Source organism: Tenrec ecaudatus, chromosome 1 (assembly GCF_050624435.1).
Source record: "Tenrec ecaudatus isolate mTenEca1 chromosome 1, mTenEca1.hap1, whole genome shotgun sequence".
In the NCBI taxonomy this organism is placed as follows: Eukaryota; Metazoa; Chordata; class Mammalia; order Afrosoricida; family Tenrecidae; genus Tenrec; species Tenrec ecaudatus.
The window spans coordinates 73,763,704-73,782,856 of record NC_134530.1 but is presented as its reverse complement, the minus strand read 5'-3'; the positions used below and the strand labels follow the sequence as shown (position 1 = coordinate 73,782,856).

Here is a 19,153-nt window from a genome sequence, read left to right as displayed (position 1 = left end):
GATACAACCCTGATGAACACCTTTAAACATAATTTAAACCGTGCGGTACACCCTGGTTCCAATTCACACACGAGCATCTCGATCCATGTACAGGTTCCACATGAGCACAATTCAGCGTTCTGGAATTCCCATTCTCCTCAAGGCAATCCGTAGTTTGTGATCACACGCACCACTGAAGGCCTTTGTGCAGTCGTCAAGACACAAATAAACATATTTCAAGGCTCGTCTGCTTTCAGCCAAGTCTCATCTCACATTAGCAATGGTATCTCTTGTTTCCCATCGTCTTCTGACTCTGGCCCGAACCTCCGGCAGCATCCCACCAGTGTACTGCTGCATCCATTGTTGACTGATCCTCAGCAAAATTTTATTTACCTCGGATAGTAATGATGGTATTCTATAATTGGCACATTCTGTTGGATCTCCTTTTTATTTTTCGGAATGGGTACAAATAAGGAGCTCTTCCAATCAGTTGGCCAGGAAGTTGTCTTCCAATGTCTTGGCATAGATAAATGAGTGTTTCCAGTGCTTCATCCACTTGTTGAAATATTTCTCCTGGCATTCCATCAAGTCCTGGAGTCTTATTTTTGGCTAATGCTTTCAGTGCTTCTTGAACTTCTTCCTTCAGTACCACTGGTTCATGCTCATATTCTGATTCCTGAAATGGTGGGAGATTGACTAGTTCTTTTTGGTTCAGTGACTACAGTCCTTCCATCTTCTTCTGATACTGGAAGAGATCCATATTTATGCCCATCGGGATTGGAGGAAGGCTTATTAACTATAATAGGCAGATGACACAACCATGCTTGCTGAAAGTGAAGAGAATTTAAAGCATTTGCTGATGAAGATCAAAGATTTAGCCATCGGTGTGGATTACAACGTAATGTAAAGAACACCAAAATCCTCACAACTGGACCAATAGGTAACATTGCGATAAATTGAGAGGAGTTTGAAATTGTCAAGGATTTTGTCTTGCTTATATCCGCAACCAATGTTCATGGAAACAGCAGTCAAGAGATAAAAAGATGCTTTGCATTAAGTAAGTCTGCTGCATAAGACTCCTTTCGAGTATTGAAAGCCCAGGATGTTACTTTGAGGACTAAGATGGGCCTAGCCCAAGCCATGGTATTTCTGTTGCCCGTATGCATATGAAAGCCTGACACTTAAGAGGGAAGACTGAGGAAGAACGGATGTGTTTGAATTGTGGTGCTGGTGAAGAGTGTTGAAGGTACATGGATTGCCAAAAGAGTAAGCAAACCTGTGTTGGTCAGAATACTATTTACAAGCAAGGATGGCAAGATTTTTAAAATTATTGCAATAAACCATTTTATTGGGGGCTCTTACAGCTCTTACAACAATCCATACATCAATTGTATCGACTACATTTGTGCATCATCATTTTCAAAACATTTTCCTTCTGCTTGAGCCCTTGGTATCAGCTCCTCTTTTTTCCCCTCCCTTCCCCACCTTTCCACCCTCCCACCCTTCCACCCTCATGAACCCCTGATAAATCATATGGATTATATTCATATCTTACACCATCCACTGTCTCTCTTCTTCCATGTTTCTGTTGTTCGTCCCCCTTGGGGGTGAGTTAAACATCAATCATTGTAGCCGGGTCCCCATTCCCCCCTCTTCCCACCCCACCCTCATAGTATTGCTACTCCCATTACTGTTCCTGAGGGGTTTATCTGTCCTGTATTCCATGTGTTGAGAGCGCTATCTGTACCATTGTTCATGTTCCAGTCTAGCCGGATTTGTAAGGCAGAACTGTGGTCATGACGGGGTGGGGGGGGTGCTGGGGGTGGGTGAAAAGGCGTTAAAGAACTAGAATGTTGTGTGCTCCATTGGCGCTGTGCTGCACCCTGGCTGGCTCGTTTCTTGTGAGAGAATGTCCAATTATCTACAGCTATGCTTTGGGTCTCCTCTCTGACCCCCATCATTTGCATCAGTATGCTTGTTTGTTTTGGCTCCACTGATGCCTGTTACCTGATCCCATTGACACCTCATGATCACACAGGCTGGTGTGCTTCTTCCATGTGGGCTTGCTTCTCTGCTAGCCGGCCACTTGTTTAACTTCAAGCCTGTTAGATTGCAGACGCTATATATTTTACTAGCCCGGTTCCATCAGCTTTCTTCACATTTGCCTATGTACCCATTTCGGCTTCAATGATTGTGTCAGGAATGAGCATCACAGAATGCCAGGTTATTCGAACAAAGTGTTCTTGCATTGAGGGAGTACTTGAGTAGAAACCCAGTACCCATCTGCTACCTTAATACCTATTAATATGCCTATTAATATATTTACATATGTGCATACCTATATTTATACTATAAATGTCTTTTGCCTCCTACTTCTTTCCTATATTTCTTTTTACTTTTCTCCTTTCCCCTAGTGTGCTTACCCATTATTCGACTCTCAGTACTTTCTCTCGGCGACATTGCACTTGATCAACACCTATCAGGCATCCTACGCCCTCCTCACCATCGATTTTAAATCTCTTATTGTTTCCTTGTCCCTGGGTTAATTGGACACCACCCCTTCCTTTTTCCCACCTCCTCCTCTCCCATGTCCCCCGGAGATGTCAGTCCCATTGTTTTCTTCTTCAGATTGGTTGTCCTGCCTACCTTATATGGATAGTCATGAGAAAAAAGATTTAAAGAAAAGAAAGAAAGAAAATAAATAAATCCGATAAAAATAAAAGTTTGTCTGCTGGCCCTTCTGATTGTTTTCCAATCAGATCTGGTGAGATGCCATGCCCTGCCCACCCATTCTGAAGTCTATTTTCTAGACTCTTCAGGAACTTCATTGCTTTGCTCTCTTGCTGCTCTGTTGCACTCCCTTTGTGTGTGGGGTCGGGTGTGTATGGGAGGGGGGGTGTAAGACTGGGCACAATACCCACACTATGTCTCCAGTGCTGTCCCCTTAGCACTATGGATCAGTGAGGGGTGTTGTGTCTTGTGATGAGGCCTGCCCTTTGGTCCTCTTTATGCCTTGGCTGCCCCGAGCAGGAATGTCTTCTCAAAGCTTGGTGGGCCAGGATGCAATTTCATTCTCTCTCTCTCTCTCTCTCTCTCTCTCTCTCTCTCTCTCTCTCTCTCTCTCTCTCTTTCTCTTCCACTCTCCCTCTTGGATTGCTTCTTCTAAGGAGGGGCTCTGCTTAGCTGGGACTGGGGCTGGCCCCACAGGTCTTTCTGTTATTCTGTTGCTTCATGCCTGTATGTTGTCCTTGAGGCTTGGTGCCCCAGTTTGAGGTCTGGCCCTTTTCTCACTTTCCTGTGCAGACATGAACAATACCCACCCCATGGGTTGGTAAGTGCCCTTTGCCCCCATTATCAGTGTCCTACTCCCTCTCCCCTCCTTTCAGAGGGCTGTCATATGCCTCCCTGGGTTGGATCTGGCCCCTGCCAGAGGGCCTGGACCTTTCCCTGGGAATGTATGCATTTGGTGGCCTTTCCCCTATGCCCTTTGTGTTTTTTAAACTTACCTTGGTGGACTCAGGTTGTACTTGTCCTTTTGTGCTTGGCTTACTTCGCTTAGCACAATTTCCTCCAACTCTTCCCATGGATCCTTGCATTCATCATTGCTTTTTTAGGGATGTATAGTACTCCATTGTATGTATATACTAGAATTTTTTAATCCCTTCATCAGTTGATGGTAATTTAGGCTGTTTCCAATTCTTTGCAATTGTGAACTGCACTGCGGTGAACATTAGAGCACAGGCGTGTGCTTGTGGTCTGTTTCTGACTTTTCCTGGGTGTATGCTCCTAGGGGGATTGCTGGGTCATTTGGTAACTCGATTTCCATTTGTTTTATGTATCTCCATATCATTTCCTATAATGATTGCACATACCTACAAGACCACCAACAGTGAATGAGAGTTCACATCTCACCACATCCCCTCCAACACTTGCTGCTGTTTTGTTTTTGTTTCAATTTGGGCTCTCTTTGAGGGTGTTCGGTGGTATCTCATAGTTGTTTTAATTTGCATTTCCCTTCTGGCTAATAACCGGGAACATTTTCTCATTGTTGGCCATTTGGATTTCTGCCCTTGTGAAACTTCTGTTCAGGTCTTTTGCCCATTTTCTCAATGGGTTACTTGCTTCTTTCTTACTGTAGTGTAGCAGAGTATTGCAGATTTCAGTAATAAGGCCTTTGTCTAATGCCTCATTGCTAAAGATGTTTTCCCAATCTGTGGGCTTTCTTATTACTCTCTTGGTGAATTCTTTCTATGTACACAGGTGCTTTAGCTTCCGGATATCCCACTTGTCAATATGTACTTCCTCTGTGTTTGTGTCCTTCCCTATTTCTGTGCCAAAGTTCTTAGGTTTGTCCCAATTCCCTCCTTGATGGCCCTAATAGTTTGGGGATGTACCTCGAGGAGTTTATTCTTGTGCATGGAGTGAGGTAAGGGTCTTGATTCATTTTTCTGTAGGTAGATACCCATTTTTTCCAGCAGCACTTATTGAAGAGGGCATCCGCTTCCCACTGGATATTTTGGGGGCTGGATGGCAAGATTTTGTCTCAAGTACTTGGGACTTATTATTTAGGAGAGAGCAGTCACTGGAGGTGCACATCATGCTCAGTAAAGTCAAAGAGAAAGGCCCTCAGGGAGATGGAGAGACCCAGTGCCCGCCTCAATGGGCTCAGGTTGGAGCAATGGTGAGGATGGTGCAGGACCACCCAATGCTTCATCGTGTTGTGCATAGAGTCACTGTGGGCTGAACCAATTCACTGGGCACCAAAGACAAACATTCATGAAAATAATGGTTGTCTTGACTAGATTTCCTAGTATGTGACTAGATATTATCCTATCACAGACAGCATTGTATTCAAGTTCGAGCTTGACATGCCCTTTTCACTGATGCCTTCCAGGCACAGTAAGCTACACGTTTTTCTGAGTCACAATGGCCAATACCAGTCCATTTCAGCTCACTAATGACTAGGATACCAGTCTTCATGCTCTTCGTTTCATTTTTGACGATATCCAAATATCAGAGAGTCATACTTTCCAAATTCCAAATGTAATAGATGTTACAGCTATTTCTTCCCATTTTCCGTCGTGCCTTATTAAGACACTGAGGTCCTGAAGTCTTTGCCCCTAAAGATTTTATTTCATCCATATCACTGTGGTCAACTCTTTTTTGGAGTACAACTCTTCGTCATTCAGGTTGGGTTGCCTTGCCACCTGAGTGGCTTACCTTCTGGCCCGGTATCTAACAACATTACGCTGCTAGTCATGAGGCCGTTAGCATCTGACTTTGTGTCCGGGCTGTGCATAGGTTTTTCAGCAGCTCACTCGTCTGAACCGGACAGCCTATTCCTGTGCATTGTCCGTTCTGATTTTGGAAGTGCTGCCGAGATCTCTTCACCTTGGGAGACCCTGAAAATGCCAGTGACATAGCTTCCAGTATCACAGCAACACACAAGCCACCACAGTAGGACAAAATGACAGGCAAGTGGGGGTGAGGGCAGATAGATGACAAGAAACAAACACAAACTCCCTGCCATCGAGTTGCTCCTGACTCACTAACCCAGTAGGGCAGAGTACAACTGGCCTTGTGTGTTCGGGAGTCTGTAAAGCTTTACTGGAGCAGAAAGCCTCGTTTTGCTCTTGTGAGATGCTGGTGCTTTCGAAGTGCTCGCCTGGAGGTTAGCAGCCGCTGCTCGTCCCGGTATGCCCCGGGGCTCTATGGAGTGCTCGTTAACTGGCAACTGTTGCTGCACTTTCTACCATAAGCTCAGAAGATGGCAAGATATGCATCAAAAGGCTAACAGTTGGTTACTTCGGAGTGATAGGAAGATCGCTTTTTCTCAAAACTTTTTATATTGAAGTGTTTTTTTCCATTTAAGAAAGGTTATTTTATAGTCAGTAAATCCTCTTACCAGTAATTCTACTTCCAAGAAACTATTCTAAGGAAAAGTTCTAATATGCAGGAAAGTTTGATGATAAAACTATTCACTCATGCATTTGAAAGATAGTAAAGCATTAAAAGCAACATAAATGTGCCATCGTGGGGAGAGGGCTAACTGGATCAGGAGGCATGGAGACAATGGAAGACGATGTCCAAGATGTCCGCACTATTGAATGGCAGCTGCTGTCCTTGTCCGGTGCCCCGAGCCAGCTCCAGCGCTGTCCAGCGTTGACCTCTCTTAGGAGCAGAAAGGAAGATTGGTATCCAGACATCACTGAACTTTGCTACTAGAATCACGGCCAGGGGAGAGCAGTCAGCTTGGGATCAACTCCCCTTCTCCATTTGTAGCTGGGGAAACAGACCTCAAGAGAGCAAGATCATTGTCCAAGGTCACATGTCAACGACAGGGTAGGAGAGCTGAGTTCAGTGACATATATGTCTTCTACATTCCAGGGGGTATCGGTCCCTTATTCATCGGGGTTTTGAGTGTAAGGATAATGGTTATATGGATTGTATCAGGTCAGCTTGCCCCCATGAAGACCGAGAAGCTAAGCAGGGCTCCTAGTGAGATTCTGCCCGTGCAGCAAAAGACGTTCTGGAGAACGTGCGTGGTACTCTGCTTTGGCTCGCACTGAGAAGAAGGAGCTTTGCGAGGGGCGAGGGGTGAGGAGCAGTGGATGGCATGTCAATGGTCGGAGCCTCCTAAAAAGAGCCAGGGAAGCGCGCTTGTCGGAGACTGCTGCCCTGAGTCCGGGATAGTTCTGCAATCCCCACCTCTCTCCCAGGGCAAAAGCACACAAGTATTTGAGAGCGGGCACTCAAGTTGGAGACAGCAAAGTTGAGGATGCTGGGAATCTGTGTGTCTTGTCCTTTTGCTGCATTCTTCATCCCACGGTGTGTGAAGTAAAAACGAGAAAATGAAACCCCCTTTCACTGGTGATTTTTTGCCCCAGGAAAGACTTACTGTCCCAAAAAACCCTATTTAGAGTCACCAGGAGCCTAATTTGACCGAATAATAGTGGGTTTGGTTGGGATTTGATTATTTTCTCCAGGGAGCTATTTAACCAAGGGTACATTTCCTTTATGGGTCATTAGCTTTCTAAGGACCTACGAAGTCTCACTCATCTCTTAGCTTTCCCCAGAACCTAGCCTCCTACATATCTCCATTCAAGTGGTAGAAGTAGATGGAAAGAGAAATTAAGGAGAGGCGAATTTGTATTCTTTGGGATTTAATATGCCTTTGTTGCCAGATGCATAAAGGAAAACAACATGCACGAGTCTCAAAGGCTCATGAGATTAAGGAGTGAAGCCTGCACGGAGAATTTAGATGATCTGGTTTAAACTCCAATCAAGGACCTACTTCCGTGTTATGAGCCTAGGGTATGGGGCTACATGTTTACAGCCTAAATTCAATCTATAAATAGTGTAGATAGATGTGTGGGTATCATTCCAAACCCGTGGAAAGATCTTAGTTCGGTGCTTGGTACAGACTACGTGCCCACTAATGATAGAAAGAGGTAACAGGGCTAAGAACTCCAAGTCTGGGGTCAGACTGCCCAGGCACTGTTTGTCTAGTGCTGCTGTTACTAAAGTAGCGCAAGTGGATGACTTTAGTAAACGGGATGTTCTTCCTCGCAGTTTAGGAGGTTAGAAGTTCAAATTCAAGTCACTAGCCATAGGAAAGGTTTTCACTCTCACTTGGATCACAATTTAGGAAGAAGATCCTTGTCTCCTTTCAGCATCTGTGGCCCCAGCACTCCTTGAAGATATCTGTGCATTTTTTGCATTAATCTACTCGGGGGCCTAGGAGCATCTCAGCTCAGGAACCCTGGATGCAAAGTGCATGCATGCTCTACTCTTAGTTCTTCTTTCTTTCCGGTGATGACCAAAAAACCAAACTCAGTGCCATCAAGTTGATTCTGACTCAGAAGGACCCTATAGGACAGGGTAGGCCTGCCCTTGCAAGTAGAAAGCCCCATCTTTCCCTTGGTTTTGAGCTACCCACCTTGAAGTTAATAGCCCGACTTGTAACCACTCTGCCCCCAGGGTGGTCTCTCTAAGTGGGTCATTTCCCTCTCCTTTGATCTCTTCTAAGATTAAAGGTGATGCAGGCCACACGGAGGGAATCTTTGCTTACATTGCATCAGAGTCGTGGCCTCATAAGGATGTTGGATTCCCATCCGAATCCCCTTAGTCCTGATGGGATGATCATGTCAGGGGGATGTTGCACTGTTATAGAACTGACGGAGTAGATAATTTTGTAACTGCCAAACCATGAGATTCATGGCTCAATGAAGTGGACACATGTTGGGGGGAAGACACATTGTCCAAAATACCAATCCCTTTGCTCCTCCAAAGTCAATGCTTTTACCTTTTCAGTGTTACACAACTCTTTAGCTCTACCAGGAAGTGCCTGGGGGCACTGGGCCAGTCAGCCTCAGCCAGATGGCACTCAGGTCTTCCAATCTTCAAGCTTAGCTCCGCTGGCAAGTTCCAAGCTATGTCCCACTCTCAGCACCCTTGCTCCATGAGCTGGCTCCCATGTTGCCTCCTGCTAGTACCCTGCTTCTGCTGCTGCGGTTTCTCTTCCATCTACACTGCTTTGGGTGTTAAATCTCTCCTCTCTTCCTCTGAGCTCTCACCAGAATTTCCTTTGACATCCATGATTCCACCAAGAGTGTCTTCAAGTAAATCTAGTCTTTTACTAGTAGACACCTTAAAATTCTTCCAGCTTCTTTCGACTCGTTATCCAATTCCAAAACAGCTTCCACATCATGCTAATCAGTGTTATAGGTAAAAATACATATTTAATCAACTGAGAGGAGGCTACACTGTATTGTTAAGAAATTAATGAGACTAAGTTTAAGGATAAAATGAGAGGGACAAGTTAATAGGATAAAGGGATATAGAAGAAAAGGGAGAATGATTTGGGATGGATAAGAAAGGGATATATGACTACTATTCATTTTGAACTGAAAAAGAGCAGAATTTTATTCTTTTTTTAAAATCATTTTATTGGGGGTTCTTACAATTCTTATCACAATCCATTCATACATAGATACATCATATCAAATACATTTGTACATTTGTTGCCATAATCATTTTCAAAACATTTTCTTTCTACTTGAGTCCTTGGTATCAGCTCATTGGCTATAATTTTTTTTTTTTAATCATGCTATTGGGGCTCATACAACTCTTAGCAGAATTTTATTCTACAGGCAGTGAAGATCCCTAAGTGAACCTTGATCGAGCAAGTCAAATGGTCAGATCTGTGCAAAGCATTCATTCTTGTGACAGGAGGGGGGTGGACTGAGAATAGAAGCTTGTGAAAATAATTTAAATCATAAGCAAGCAGAGTTTGCTGTTTCTGTAAGCGGTGCCTCTGGACACTAACACAGGGTTGACCATGTGAGTCCTTGTAGCCTGTTGTGAACACTTGGTCTATTAGTGTGTGTGTATCGCAGAATGCTATTTGAACAGAGAAGGGACTTAGGTTTGAAGAAGATCATTCTGGCTGTTGTGTGGGTACTTGCAGTGAAAGGGCCAGTAGGAGATTATTGCAGTATTTCTGGACCATTATTGTAGCCTTGGGCAGTTTCTGAAGTTGTGCTTCAGCCTGAGCCGGCCTGAAGAGTACCCACAGTGTCTGCAGGTCCAGGGCTAGAGGCATGTGGACAGAGCCCTTTCCCAAGTGCAGGCTGGACTTTGGTTCTACCTGGAGAAGGAAGAGGACAAGCAAAAGATGATGAGGGGAACCACAATTGTACTTCCTTTCTTGGAATTAATTAATATGTCCAAGGAAGAGTTAAGCAAAGGGAGGAATTGGTCAGGGTAGGCTTTGCTAAATAGGCCACATTTGAGCACTGGAATCACTCAGATATCTGAAGGAAGATGATCCGTTCCAACATAGGTCCAGACAGGAATTTTTATTCCCACTTTGCCAATGTGGAATCTGAACAACAGGGTGATTTTAGACTGTTTGTTCAAGAATAGAGATAACATCAAAATTGGTACCCAAATATCTGAATTCCAAGCAGAGGATACGATTATGTATCCAAGCAGAAGGCAGGAAACACTTGGTGTTTTGGAGAAACTGCAAGGAGGCCACTATCTGGCAGAGAGAGAGAGAGAGAGAGAGAGAGAGAGAGAGAGAGAGAGAGAGAGAGATCAGAAAAGTTAAAAGAGGGTAGACCATGTAACTACTTTGTACCCGTTGTGAAAAATTGAGCTTTTAATGAGTGTATCGCAGAAAATCATTTGAACAGAGAAGGAGCTTGGGTCTGTAGATCATTCTGGTGCTTGTGTGGTAGACCAAGTGAGGAGGCAAGGTAAGAGCAATATCAAGTAGGAGTTTTATTTCCAGCTCAAGGAGTTAGCAGCAAGAGTGATAAAAAGGGTGAGATTTTTTATGTAATTTGGAGGTAGGGACAGTGGATTTGCTGTAGGCATGACACAAAGCAGAATAAAGGGGCGACAAGGGGTTTGACTTGACACAGAATTTCTTCCTACCGCACAGTACAGAAGATAAGCATGCATACAAGGGCCTCTGGTCATGGCCTCTGAAGTGAGACTACTCCACAGAAACATCTTCACACCTTTCAGTGACTCCATTCCTTCCTCTGTGTGATGGGATTTATAAAATAGTCATCGTATAGGGTTGTTGAAAGCCTTGAATAACTGAATACAGGCAAAGTGTATGGAACTGTCTCTGGCCAATTATAAATGTTAGATAAGTGATGTGATTAGTACTTCTACATCTAATTGTATTTAAGCAAGGGAGATGCTGAACTTGCCCTATCTATATTGATTCCTGTTTTGGGTGTTTTCTAGGTGTTCTCTGATGGGATTTGACCTGAACCGCCATTGGCTGGATCCCTCTCCATGGGCCCACCCTACCCTGCATGGGGTGAAACAGCTCATCATCCAGATGTACAATGACCCAGTGAGTAACTGAACAACCTAAACAGCTTGGTCTGGGAGATGAGCCCATCCACTCGTGTTGATTTCTTAGTCTGGGCTTTCTGGAAACCAAATCAGTGGTTTCTAGAATCAAATCTAGGAAACTCCTGTTTTAAAATATTGGCTGGTCGCGTCAGATCACATCCTATAGAGTGATTGTATATAGGGAAGAATATGGACTGATCAAAGAACAAACCAATCTGTATTGAAAGAAGAAAGGCCAGCATGCTCCATAGAGGCAAGGATGGCAAGACTTTGTCTTACATACTTTGGACATATTATCAGGAGAGACCAGTGCCTAGAGAAGGACGTTGTGCTTAGTAAAGTAGAAAGACAGCAACAACAACAACAAAAAAAGAGGCAGACCCTTAATGAGATGGATTGACACAGTGGCTATAATTGTAAAGACGACATGGGGCCATGCATAGGGTTGCTGTGGGCCAGAGCTGACCCAATGGCACCAAACAACAACAGCAACCCTATTCAGTGTGTGTCAAAGTATGGAGACAAACCAGCTCAGAGCTTAGACAAGTTGACAAAACAATATGAATCATGACAGTTGGGAAGGCTCATTACATACTTAGTCACTGCCATCAAGTTCATTCCAATCCGTAATGACCATATATGACAGAGTAGAACTGCCTCTGTGGCTTCAAAGCCTTGTAGATCTTTATGGGAGCAGAAAGCCTCATCTTTCTCCAATGGAGTGGCTGTTGGGTTTGAATTGACAGCCTTGTGTAGCGGCCCATTATGTAACTCACTACAGCAGCACCAGAGCTCCTCAGGAAAGCCCCTTAGGAGCTTCTAATCAAGAAGGCACATTCAAAATAGGGTAGGTTTATGCCCAATCTCCTCTGAATCCCACAGGATGACTTCTCCCTTCTGATCTCTTTTTTCAAAGGATCCCTCACAAATATTGGGTTCAGTTGTGGAGATCCCTTGAGACAAAGGAAATATCCTAGAGTACACCCCTATTTATCTGGGCTTTTTGGTTTCCAGCAAAAGAAATACAACTGCAACTAGTTTAAGCAACATGGAGGTTTGCAATAAGAGTACCAGAAAAAATGGGTGCATAAGCAAATGTGGTGAAGAAAGCTGATGGTGCCCGGTTATCAAAAGATATAGCATCTGGGGTCTTAAAAGTTTAAAAGTAAACAAACGACCATCTAGTTGAGAAGCAACAAAGCCCACATGGAAGAAGCACACCAGCCTGTGTGATCATGAAGTGCCGAAGGGATCAGTTATTAGGCATCAAAGAACAAAAAACCATATCATTGTGAATGAGGGGGAGTACGGAGTGGGCAACTCTCCTTACAGAAGGGTTGTGGGGAGGTGATGAGCCAGCCAGGGTGCAATGTAGAAATGATGAAACATACAACTTTCCTCTAGTTCCTAAATGCTGCTTCTCCCCCAACTATCATGATCCCAATTCTACCTTACAAATCTGGCTAGAACAGAGGATGTACACTGGTACAGATAGGAACTGGAAACACAGGGAATCCAGGACAGATGATCCTTTCAGGACCAGTGGTGAGACTGGCGATATGGGGAGGGTAGAGGGAGGTTGGGGTGGAAAGGGAAAACTGGTTACAAGGATCTACATAGAACCTCCTCCCTAGAGATGGACAACAGAAAAGTGAGTGAAGGGAGATGCCAGACAGTGTAAGATATGATATAATAATAATAATTTACAAACTATCCAGGGTTCATTAAGGACAAGGGAGGGGGAGGGAGGGGGAAAATGAGGAGCTGATGCCAAGGGCTCAAGCAGAAAGCAAATGTTTTGAGAATGATGATGGCAACAAATGGACAAAAGTGCTTGACACAATGGATGGTTGTATGGATTGTGATAAGAGTTGTATGAGCCCCCAATAAAATGATTAAAGAAAAAAAGCATACTAGGACATGTCATCTAATTGAAGACTTTAAACTGGCCTGTTCCACATGTACAAAATGTGGCTGCCAAGGACCATACTCCTCTGCGTCTTTCAGCAGAGTGCTTTATCTTATCTTCCAGTTCAAAGTCTGATATCTGGGAGAATATGCCCACCTCTGAGCAAGTCAAATACATCTCAGGAGACGAGAATAATAAGACATGGCAGCCTTATTATAACGATACAGTTCAAGGGCGTATGGGTAGGCAAGTCTGTTGCAATAATGGGCCTACCATTCCAGAAGAAAGAACAGGAAGGAGGCAAACAGAAGATGAATATGATACTCAATTTCCTTATGGGTGCAAGGTCTGTCTATAAGAAACAGGAAAAGACATTGGATTTTGTAATTTATGGAAGATAGATGGACCATCCTCATCTACTTCTAAAGAAGAGAGAAAGAGAGAGAGAGAGAGAGAGAGAGAGAGAGAGAGAGAGAGAGAGAGAGAGAGAGAGAGAGAGAGAAAATGAGAACAAGACAGACTATTTGCCGGTAGGAGACAAAGAAAATGATAGTGCCTTTAGAGAAATATAACTTAAAAAAATAATTATAGCTGCCTAAGGATGGAGTGGATATGTGGGTTAATAGTTTGACCTTACTACAAAAGTTCAAGTTGAAGCTAAATGGTACTCTGTTACAGAGGGTGCGTGGAGGAGACTCAATCGTTTGGAAGGCATTCTGGTGAAATGACACTGGAGGCCTTTCGGCCTTGGATGACTGTGATTTTATGACCCCTTGATTGCCACACGCGATAGCTGGTGATTGCTGAGATGAGAGAGTTCCCAGAGTCGGGGTCCTTGAGAGACATACCAATGTAACTCATTTTACTTACTCTTTTTGATGATGCCCAGAAAAATGTCCCAAGTTAAGGAACACCTTGCATGCTAATCACAGAAACTTGCATTAAAACCAAACACACTATTAGGTTAAAGCAAGGATGAACAAAAAGCACATCTTTGTAGGAAATGTAGCTTTGTTAGTTAGGAAACTCAGCTGTCACCTTGATCCTGTCTCAGGGGCTGTGCTCTCCTTTTGTAGCCCCGCCCCTGGGGCGGGGCTTGCACAGCAAGTTGCAGTTGTTAGGTGCCCTCCAGTCCATTTCAGCTCATGGCGATCCTTTGCACAACCAGGTGAAATGCTTTCCAGGCCTGCACCGTGCTCACAATGGAATCTTTGCTGTGTTGGAGCCCATTGCTACAGTCCCCGTGTCAGTCCCTGTCATTCAGGGTCTTCCTCGCAGTCATAACCTGTCCAAAGTCCTTGAAAGGAAGCCTCCATCTTCACTTCTAAGGAGCAATCCACGGGAGCTTTTCCGAAACCAGATTTGTTCGTTCTTCTGACCGGCTATGCGAGCAGGGCATCCTTCAAAGGCATCAATTCTTCTGCAGTCTGCCCTGTTCATTGTTCATGGGAGGTGACTGAAGACAAGATTCTTTAGTCAGGTGCCCCTCAAAGGGACGTCTTTGCTTTTGCACCCTTTAAAGAGGTCTTGTGCAGCAGATCCTCCCGAAGCCAATTCATTTCTTGACTACAGCTTCTACAGGCGTTGATTATGGGTCTAAGTAAAATGAAATCCTAGCATCCACGAGCTGGTGAGTCATGTGAAATTGTCCAGTACAGACAAGTAAGTAGGAACAAATGAACCCATGTTTGTCTCGCTTTCTGGGCATTTCACCACTGCTATTAAGCCAAGTGTCTTATGGGGTATAGATACCAAACAGTTATCCAAAGAGGAAATGCTAAGGGGCGGTGAAAGAAAAGATACAAGGCTGGAAGCCATGGGATAAAGTGATGTCTTAGATAAAGTGTTGACGGAGAGAGCTAGGGGCAGGGAAGATGGGGAGGAGAAGGGCGAAGAATAGAGGCAGCCTAAGAAGAAGTCTCAGGCAGCCAGTGCCATCATCAATCAGAGTATTGATTGGCCTACAGACATTGGGCATGTGACCAGCAGAGCTCAGGCAAGGCTGAGGTGCAGATAATTCTTAGGAAAATCCTGTGCCCGTGAATAGACTGGAGCTGAAGTAACTGCTTTATCCCACTGGCAAGGACATGGGGAAGTAACATGGGAGTCAGGATAACAGGGCAAATAGGATCTCCACTTTCTCCCTCACCTCCTTCTCTTCCTCCCACTCTCCTTTCCTAAAACAAATAGTTACATGGAAGCATCTCTCTGCACCGGCACGGTGACCCTAATAGTGCAGAAAACGCTCACCCTTGCAGTCACTGCGGGAATGAACATTAAACAGAAAGCCCAGAGGAAGATGAGTTACGTACTGGGTCAGGATTTAAGGATACACAAAGGAAAGGAAAAGGTAGGCAGTACAGGTAGTCATCAAAGTCTCAGTTTGCCTGGGGCATTTGGTCCTGGAGTGTTCACGAATAGGATTACTTAAAAACATTCTGGTTTGAATTGTACGATCTCATACACCCAACCATAAGGAGCTCACCTCTTGGGGAGATAGGCATTTACAGACAGCTAGTGTGTGTGCATCAGTAGAGAGGGGCACAGCAGCCCATCCAAGGAGACAACACTGGAGATGATTCACAACGTTTTCTCGTGTCAGGAGTGATCTAGACAAGGAAGCAGCATGCATGACATCCTCCAGAAAGAGGCATACAAGTCAGGAGACTGCATGTCACTCATATGACTGGGACTCCAGAAAGACAGGGTGGGGGTGGGGGTGGAAGGTAGGGTGCATTGAGCAATTAGGGTGTTATTCTGATGGAAATGGGGAGTCACTGCAGGAGTTAAGTAAATGACTGATAGGATCAGGTTTGCATTTCACAGAGTCCTCTCCTGTCTGTGAGGCGGTTGCATTTGGAGGGTGCCAGTGTAAAGTTTGGAAACCGTTAAAGCTTGGCTGACCATTGGAGAATGAGTCTTGGATAATACCCACAATTTTAACTTGGTCAGTGGGTGGAGGGTGGTATCCTGCCTGAGAGGGGACCCCAGGAAGAACACCAAATGTGATGGCGAGGAGACGCATCCAGCCTTCTATGTGCTTTGTTTGAAGCGGAGTGGGAGTGATTTATCTGAGGTGCTCGCTAAGCCTCCTGGAACAAGCCCTTCCGCATCCGAACCGGGTAACAAGACCCTGATGGCCTCGTGTGGAGACAGTGAATTCTCCAAAGGTTGACTGGCCCTGGACTCACGAACCCTTAACCCCTCTCAGAGACACTGGACAGTAAAAGATGATCTTGACCCAGGCGTGCTTGACCCCGAGAACTACCCTAGGGCTCCAATATCACGTAGGGCTGCGTGCTCTGCTTTACTGACTTTCCCACGAACCATAGGCCACTCATTTGCGAGTTGTGATTGAAAATCCCTTGGGTCGGAGTGAAGCTGATCCATCCTGGAGTTCCTGGTCCCCTGCCTCTGAGCAGGTGCTCGGCAAAGCACCTGCAATCATCGTTGGGTGCATGTGCACGCACACTCAGAGCCTCCATGATTTGGTTTTAGGAGCTGTGCCTGACACAGAGGAGCCACTAAGCCGCAGACCTCACACTTAGCTCACCTCCGTCAGTGGCTTGTCCCTTCCTTTCTCTGCCACCCCCACCACCTCCTCCTTTCCCGAAGGCACTTGTTTCTGGCCAGAAACACTCTTCTGAGTTCTCCTGCAACTTATTAAGATTCTCCTGAAGTCCCAGGAACAGAATCTGAGATGGCATCACGTGGCTTCACTTTCACGACACAGGCGTCCTTTGCTCCCTATTGGCATCGCCAATCTCTGGCTACCAAAGGCTGATTCAGCTCCCCGCACCGCTCCCCCTCTAGGATTCACACCCGTTCCTAACTGGTCCTGACTGAAGGAGCTTCTCTTAGGCATTTTGATATTTTTCATGGTGATATTTTCCATTTTTCATTTGAACCAGGGATCCAATCTTCTGTACACCTAGATCTCTCTTTCCCAGTCTGATTTTAGATTTAATAAATTTACCCATTCTCTTAGTAATTACCACCAGAAATAACGACTTTCCAGGTGAGATTTCAGCTCTTATCCACAGGAATTGGAGTCTACCCTGGTATATATACTCCCTAGAATATGACAGTGGCTTCGCATCATACTGTCCTAGATACAACCAGTAATTCACATACCAGTCCACATCCAGGGCCCTCCCTGGACATCTACATCCAGCGAAGAGCTTAAAAACAAAGTCTGTCTACGGACTATGTCCATCTGCATCTCTATTCACATCAGACTGTGTACCTGTGGGACACACACAAAGAAGTGTTTGGTGGAGCTAAAGGAAAAGCAGCCTTTGTTCTAAAACTCTCGGTTAAATGCATGCAATGCACACATTGCAACGCTACCACATGCAAGACTGTGGGATCATATGACAGGGTGACAGCTCTGGAAGCGCTCAAGATCTGAGGCCAAGGCCAACTTCATATGAACAATTTTGATTCAAGACAGCCAGGAATGTGTGCTATCATAGAGGAAATAGAAAGCTGTAGAGAGATTAACCCAATTGGGAAGGGGGCGAGAAGGCTTTGTTGAGAAATCTTCATTGGGACCAGAGCTTTAGGAATGGATAACACTTACTTAGTTGACTATAATTGGGGTGGAGGAAGGTTACAGTGAAAAGGAGGGAGGACATTCCAGGAAAAGTCTGACAGTGAAACGTAAGTGGGAGACTTTAGCTGCTGGAGCATATCTGACAGTATGCCAGCCCTGGGAGGACTGGCTGAGGGGCAGATGTGAGCAAGTACCTAGAGGGATTTAAATCATGGACCTAATAATTTAACATCTTTGTATGGTCCAATTCTACCTTCCATTAAACTCAAAGTCTTAAATCCTCTTTTAAATGGAGTCATCGTTGAATTAATAAATATCATGACTGTATTTTACAAATCAAGGCCAAGGAACAAAGTAGTTCTTGTTAGGAATATTCTAGAATGTAACCCCTTTTCAGTCTTGAGATTTATATTGCCTGTGAGGAGCCATCACTAATATTCGAGCAAGGGCATGAGAGATGAGTGAATACTATTTCCATCCATTCCACTCCCCAACCAACAATCCTAGTGTCATTCCAAAATCTAAATTTGATTCAGTCTCTCACCTTGACTTAAACCTTGCAGTGACTTCCATTACTCACCAGATAAAGACCAGTGCTCCTTGGCCTACTATTCGAGGGCATGCCCTGTTCCTTTCTGCACCCCAAGCCCTCAGAACAGAGCCTGGAATCCTAGAGAGTCATACCTTGCATGATGAATGAGGAGCTGAATAAAGAATATCTGCTTTAGAAAGTTGCTTAGGCTGCAGCGTGGAAGAAGACTAAAAAGGACGTAAGACTAGTAGGAAGAAGAGCAACCAGACAGGTCATTATAGCAGGGTCCAGGAAGGTCGGCGAGGTCTGAACTCAAGAGTGGCAAGGATTATTGCTAAGACACATTTACAGGATCTGGCTGCACCCTCTCTTTTGCCCCTGGTCCCTCAGAGTTCTAGTGTTGTTGTTTTTTAGAGATTTTCTTCCTTTTTGTGGAGAGAAAGGCCCTCCTCAGCTGCTGTCTATGTTGCCATAACAACTTGGCTGCAGCTCTTTTAGACAGACCCATTTCCTTAAATCATTTAAGGAAAATTAGCTGCCATAACAGCACAGAGCAGCTTTTAAAATAGAGCAACACAGGGTTGGTTCTCCTCCCCCCTCCTCTTACCTCCTGTGGTCCTCAAGATAAGCTGCTCTCTCTCTGTCAAATAAATAAATAAATTATAGCACATCTACTCGACAAACAGAGCAATCAGTGACATGGTCAAACAACACGCCCAGAACCAGCACTCAATCACAGCGACACAACACACACACACACACACACACACACGCAATGTAGACACATGTAGAAAATTCTCACATCCAGATATAAAACAGAAATATGCATATACAAATATAAACATGGTAAATCGCAATCGGGCCCACAAACACATCATCACCCGAAGGACAGGTACGTAAACGTACAGTTTCACTGGTCACCCCTCTGAGGAAATGGCTCCTGAGGCCTGCTGGTAGGGTGAACAGGGATTTCCGTAGGTCACCAGACAGAAAGGCTCCGAGATGCCAGTCACAAACTACAAACGGGGACCCTCGAGTTTTCCCATCTGACCTTCTTAGTCATCCAGGGGCCTTGGGAAGAGCCCTTGCTGACAGATGGGGTAGTCGTGACCTTGGGAAGGGCACGTGACACAGTAAGTGGTAAAAGCTCCGCGGAACACCTCTTGCCACATCAAACTTTAAAGGAGAACGAGGAAAACAGGAGGCTACAACTGTGGCATTTTTTTTTGGGGGGGGGGTCGCGCATCCCTCCACCCTATGGCAGGAGTGTTATCGCCATCGGCAAGAAGGCAGCGTTTAT

At 44.9% G+C, this 19,153-nt stretch overlaps 1 protein-coding gene across 1 annotated transcript in view; it reads left to right on the top strand.

Annotated features, from left to right (window-relative positions):
• The window catches only part of AGBL4 (AGBL carboxypeptidase 4), a 1,434,684-nt gene that overhangs the window by 1,275,554 nt on the left and 139,977 nt on the right, over window positions 1–19,153 (top strand). Inside the window, exon 9 of the mRNA XM_075532449.1 lies at window positions 10,744–10,855. Coding sequence (XP_075388564.1) covers window positions 10,744–10,855 — 112 coding nt within the window. The remainder of the gene's footprint in view (window positions 1–10,743; window positions 10,856–19,153) is intronic.